Genomic DNA, 6,000 nt, shown 5'->3' on the forward strand with positions numbered 1-6,000 from the left:
GAATGCATAACTAGGATAACTCATGTGTTTAACTATCACACGGCTAGATTTAGAGTTTCGTCGGTAAGGACCCGCGTAGCTAACGCTGACTTTTTTCTGGCCGCACCATAAAAATAACTCTGGTATTGAGAGTCCACATAAAGGCTGCGTTAGGCTCCAAAAAAGGAGCGTAGAGCATATTTAACGCAGCTTCAACTCTCGATACCAGAGTTGCTTACGGACGCGGCCAGCCTCAAAAACGTGCTCGTGCACGATTCCCCCATAGGAAACAATGGGGCTGTTTGAGCTGAAAAAAAACCTAACACCTGCAAAAAAGCCGCGTTCAGCTCCTAACGCAGCCCCATTGTTTGCTATGGGGAAACACTTCCTACGTCTGCACCTAACACTCTAACATGTACCCCGAGACTAAACACCCCTAACCTTACACTTATTAACCCCTATTCTGCCGCCCCCGCTATCGCTGACCCCTGCATATTATTATTAACCCCTAATCTGCCGCTCCGTAAACCGCCGCTACTTACATTATCCCTATGTACCCCTAATCTGCTGCCCCAACACCGCGACACCTATATTATATTTATTAACCCCTAATCTGCCCCCCACAACGTCACCTCCACCTGCCTACACTTATTAACCCCTAATCTGCCGACCGGACCTGAGCGCTACTATAATAAAGTTATTAACCCCTAATCCGCCTCACTAACCCTATAATAAATAGTATTAACCCCTAATCTGCCCTCCCTAACATCGCCGACACCTAACTTCAATTATTAACCCCTAATCTGCCGACTGGAGCTCACCGCTATTCTAATAAATGTATTAACCCCTAAAGCTAAGTCTAACCCTAACACTAACACCCCCCTAAGTTAAATATAATTTACATCTAACGAAATTAATTATCACTTATTAAATAAATTATTCCTATTTAAAGCTAAATACTTACCTGTAAAATAAATCCTAATATAGCTACAATATAAATTATAATTATATTATAGCTATTTTAGGATTAATATTTATTTTACAGGTAACTTTGTAATTATTTTAACCAGGTACAATAGCTATTAAATAGTTAATAACTATTTAATAGTTACCTAGTTAAAATAATAACAAAATTACCTGTAAAATAAATCCTAACCTAAGTTACAATTAAACCTAACACTACACTATCATTAAATTAATTAAATAAAATATCTACAATTACCTACAATTAAACCTAACACTACACTATCAATACATTAATTAAATACAATATCTACAAATAACTACAATGAAATAAACTAACTAAAGTACAACAAATAAAAAAGAACTAAGTTACAAAAAATAAAAAAATATTTACAAACATAAGGAAAATCTTACAACAATTTTAAACTAATTACACCTACTCTAAGCCCCCTAATAAAATAACAAAGCCCCCCAAAATAAAAAATGCCCTACCCTATTCTAAATTACTAAAGTTCAAAGCTCTTTTACCTTACCAGCCCTGAACAGGGCCCTTTGCGGGGCATGCCCCAAAGAATTCAGCTCTTTTGCCTGTAAAAAAAAACATGCAATACCCCCCCTCCCAACATTACAACCCACCACCCACATACCCCTAATCTAACCCAAACCCCCCTTAAATAAACCTAACACTAAGCCCCTGAAGATCATCCTACCTTGTCTTCACCATACCAGGTTCACCGATCCGTCCTGGCTCCAAAATCTTCATCCAACCCAATCGGAACAGCCAATAGAATGCAAGCTCAATCTGATTGGCTGATTGGATCAGCCAATCGGATTGAACTTGATTCTGATTGGCTGATTCCATCAGCCAATCAGAATATTCCTACCTTAATTCCGATTGGCTGATAGAATCCTATCAGCCAATCGGAATTCGAGGGACGCCATCTTGGATGACGTCCCTTAAAGGAACCGTCATTCTTCAGTTGGACGTCGCCGGATGAAGATGGGTCCGCGGTGGAGGTCTTCAGGATGGAGCCAGTCCTCATCGGATGAAGATAGAAGATGCCGCTTGGAAGATGATGGTTGCTGGTCCGGATCTACTCTTCTTCCCGGATAGGATGAAGACTTTGGAGCCTCTTCTGGACTTCTTCAGCCGCCGGATGATGGATCGCCAGCCCCCGCTTGGGTTGAATGAAGATTTTGGAGCCAGGATGGATCGGTGAACCTGGTATGGTGAAGACAAGGTAGGATGATCTTCAGGGGCTTAGTGTTAGGTTTATTTAAGGGGGTTTGGGTTAGATTAGGGGTATGTGGGTGGTGGGTTGTAATGTTGGGGGTGGGGGGGGTATTGTATGTTTTTTTTTACAGGCAAAAGAGCTGAACTTCTTGGGGCATGCCCCGCAAAGGGCTCTGTTCAGGGCTGGTAAGGTAAAAGAGCTTTGAACTTTAGTCATTTAGAATAGGGTAGGGCATTTTTTTATTTTGGGGGGCTTTGTTATTTTATTAGGGGGCTTAGAGTAGGTGTAATTAGTTTAAAATTGTTGTAATATTTTTCTTATTTTTGTAAATATTTTTAAATTTTTTGTAACTTAGTTCTTTTTTATTTTTTGTACTTTAGTTAGTTTATTTCATTGTAGTTATTTGTAGGTATTGTATTTAATTTATTTATTGATAGTGTAGTGTTAGGTTTAATTGTAGGTAATTGTAGGTATTTTATTTAATTAATTTATTGATAGTGTAGTGTTAGGTTTAATTGTAACTTAGGTTAGGATTTATTTTACAGGTAAATTTGTAATTATTTTAACTATTTTAGCTATTAAATAGTTCTTAACTATTTAATAGCTATTGTACCTGGTTAAAATAAATACAAAGTTACCTGTAAAATAAATATTAATCCTAAAATAGCTATAATATAATTATAATTTATGTTGTAGCTATATTAGGATTTATTTTACAGGTATTTAGCTTTAAATAGGAATAATTTATTTAATAAGAGTTAATTAATTTCGTTAGATTAAAATTATATTTAATTTAGGGGGGTGTTAGTGTTAGGGTTAGACTTAGCTTTAGGGGTTAATACATTTATTAGAATAGCGGCGAGATTCGGTCAGCAGATTAGGGGTTAATAATTGAAGTTAGGTGTCGGCGATGTTAGGGAGGGCAGGTTAGGGGTTAATAAATATAATATAGGGGTCGGCGGTGTTAGGGGCAGCAGATTAGGGGTACATAGCTATAATGTAGCTGGCGGCTCTTTGTGGTCGGCAGATTAGGGGTTAATTATTGTAGGCAGGTGGAGGCGACGTTGTGGGGGGCAGGTTAGGGGTTAATAAATATAATATAGGGGTTGGCGATGTTAGGGCAGCAGATTAGGGGTACATAGCTATAATGTAGCTGGCGGCGGCGTGCGGACGGCATATTAGGGGTTAATAAGTGTAGGTAGCTGGCGGCGACGTTGTGGGGGGCAGATTAGGGGTTAATAAATATAATATAGGGGTCGGCGGTGTTAGGGGCAGCAGATTAGGGGTACATAAGGATAACGTAGGTGGCGGTCGGCAGATTAGGGGTTAAAAAAATGTAATCGAGTTGCGGCGATGTGGGGGGACCTCGGTTTAGGGGTACATAGGTAGTTTATGGGTGTTAGTGTACTTTAGAGTACAGTAGTTAAGAGCTTTATGAACCGGCGTTAGCCCAGAAAGCTCTTAACTACTGACTTTTTTCTGCGGCTGGAGTTTTGTTGTTAGAATTCTAAAGCTCACTTCAGACACGACTCTAAATACCGGAGTTAGAAAAATCCCATTGAAAAGATAGGATACGCAATTGACGTAAGGGGATCTGCGGTATGGAGGTAGCCTAAAACCAGCGTTAGGAGCCTCTAACGCTGGTTTTCACGGCTACCGCCAAACTCCAAATCTAGGCCACAGTGTGCATTTCATATGGATTAGATCTCAATAAAGGTATATGATACTCAAATATTTACTCTGTTCCATCAAAAATACAATGTTCCAAATGTATTGCAGTGCTTTATTGAGTCCTAAGACTGTTTTACACATTCATGCCCTTACTTATAGTTTAACTTTAAATATACATAGCTTTTACTTAACTTTTTCATGCAAACAAATATTTTTGGCAGGTTTAACTGCTGTGCTTTCATATGTCTGGTAAAAAGTGTTTTGAGTATCATGTCCTTAAAGGGAAATTTGAAATAAAAAAATGACACGATCTTCTTCATTACGGCATGTCATTTTTGCATTTCTGACACTATAGGCTAAAAACACAGATACATCCTACTTGAGAACTGCACGCACTTAGCCAGCAATCATCAGGTGCATTCTGCTTAGAATATGTAATGTTTGTGTTTCCCAACTAAAACTTGCCTAAGTGTTAACTTCTTAAAAGGGGTTTAAACTCATAATTATAATTACCCTTTAAGTTCATGGTAAACTCAAATGCACTATCAAGTAAATTTCTAGTTTAACATATTTGCTTTGTAAATTTGAAATACAATAGAAACACCTTTATTACATCGAGCGTAGGAGGATTTGATAACAATATATGCACATCAGAGTCAACAACACTTCTGTATATTATTACCTGATTATTATTATTTTTTTGCAGGATCATAAAGAAACACTGTGCTTTACTCATCCCCAATCAAACTGGGGAATTTTTAATTTCTTGCTCCCATCAATTAAGAATATTGAGTATTAGTGACCAGGGTTGGTTTTAAACCATACTCCCCTAGTACCTCCCTAGAGTTGCCACTATTAGTAATTAAAATAAATATATTTTATAATTAAAAATGTTTTATATTATTGATAAGGGTAAATCTACGTTTGTTCCAGAGTTTTTCTAAGAAACATTGTAAAAAAAAAAACCATGATAGTGATCATTTGGTTTTACCATTTACTGAAATATCTTTTATAAAACATGAAGCACAGGCATAATACTTTGTATACAATCATGGTGTATGATTTGGTTATTATTGCTACAAAAATTGCCACCAAAAAGAAAAGCTGTTTGTATAATAAGATGTCTAAGAATTTTATGAATTGGATTTCTTTATTTCAATGGTTCTGTAAAATGTATTACCAATAAGTTGCTATTGCTATTTAGAAAACAATATTTACTTAATAAAATATTACAAAACAAATCTGAAATATAACAAGTTACCTGATCATAAACCTTTTTCATTGTAAAGATTGAGTTTCTCTGAGTATTGATCAGACCGCAGTTCTCAGGACGCTGTAACACAATGTGCTTTATTCTTGTCTATCCCTGGATTTTTGTGGGAACTCCTGAAGCCTAAGGACATGCAGACGTACCCAGTGTTATTAAACAAAATCTGATCAGGCTGTGCTCATCTAGGGAGTGGTAACATATAATGTAGGTGTGTAGCTGATTTTGTTGCATGAGTAATTTTGCAATAGCTCATAGAATTGTTTTTCTTGGTTAGAAAATGAGAACTACATTTTAGGCTTAAACGGACATGAAACCCCATTTCTTTCATGTAATTAGCAAGAGTCCATGAGCTAGTGACGTATGGGATATACATTCCTACCAGGAGGGGCAAAGTTTCCCAAACCTTAAAATGCCTATAAATACACCCCTCACCACACCCACAATTCAGTTTTACAAACTTTGCCTCCTATGGAGGTGGTGAAGTAAGTTTGTGCTAGATTCTACGTTGATATGCGCTCCGCGGCAAGTTGGAGCCCGGTTTTCCTCTCAGCGTGCAGTGAATGTCAGAGGGATGTGAGGAGAGTATTGCCTATTTGAATGCAGTGATCTCCTTCTAGGGGGTCTATTTCATAGGTTCTCTGTTATCGGTCGTAGAGATTCATCTCTTACCTCCCTTTTCAGATCGACGATATACTCTTATTTATATACCATTACCTCTACTGATTCTCGTTTCAGTACTGGTTTGGCTTTCTACAACATGTAGATGAGTGTCCTGGGGTAAGTAAATCTTATTTTCTGTGACACTCTAAGCTATGGTTGGGCACTTTGTTTATAAAGTTCTAAATATATGTATTCAAACATTTATTTGCCTTGACTCAGAAT

At 37.4% G+C, this 6,000-nt stretch overlaps 1 protein-coding gene across 1 annotated transcript in view; it reads right to left on the bottom strand.

Annotated features, from left to right (window-relative positions):
• Positions 1 to 5,275, bottom strand: part of LOC128647949 (thioredoxin-like) — a 41,741-nt gene extending 36,466 nt beyond the window's left edge. Inside the window, exon 1 of the mRNA XM_053700629.1 lies at positions 5,110 to 5,275. Within this exon, the coding sequence (XP_053556604.1) occupies positions 5,110 to 5,130 (21 nt within the window). The 5' untranslated portion in view covers positions 5,131 to 5,275. The remainder of the gene's footprint in view (positions 1 to 5,109) is intronic.
• Positions 5,276 to 6,000: the final 725 nt, after the last annotated feature.

Source organism: Bombina bombina, chromosome 2, assembly GCF_027579735.1.
Source record: "Bombina bombina isolate aBomBom1 chromosome 2, aBomBom1.pri, whole genome shotgun sequence".
NCBI lineage: Eukaryota > Metazoa > Chordata > Amphibia > Anura > Bombinatoridae > Bombina > Bombina bombina.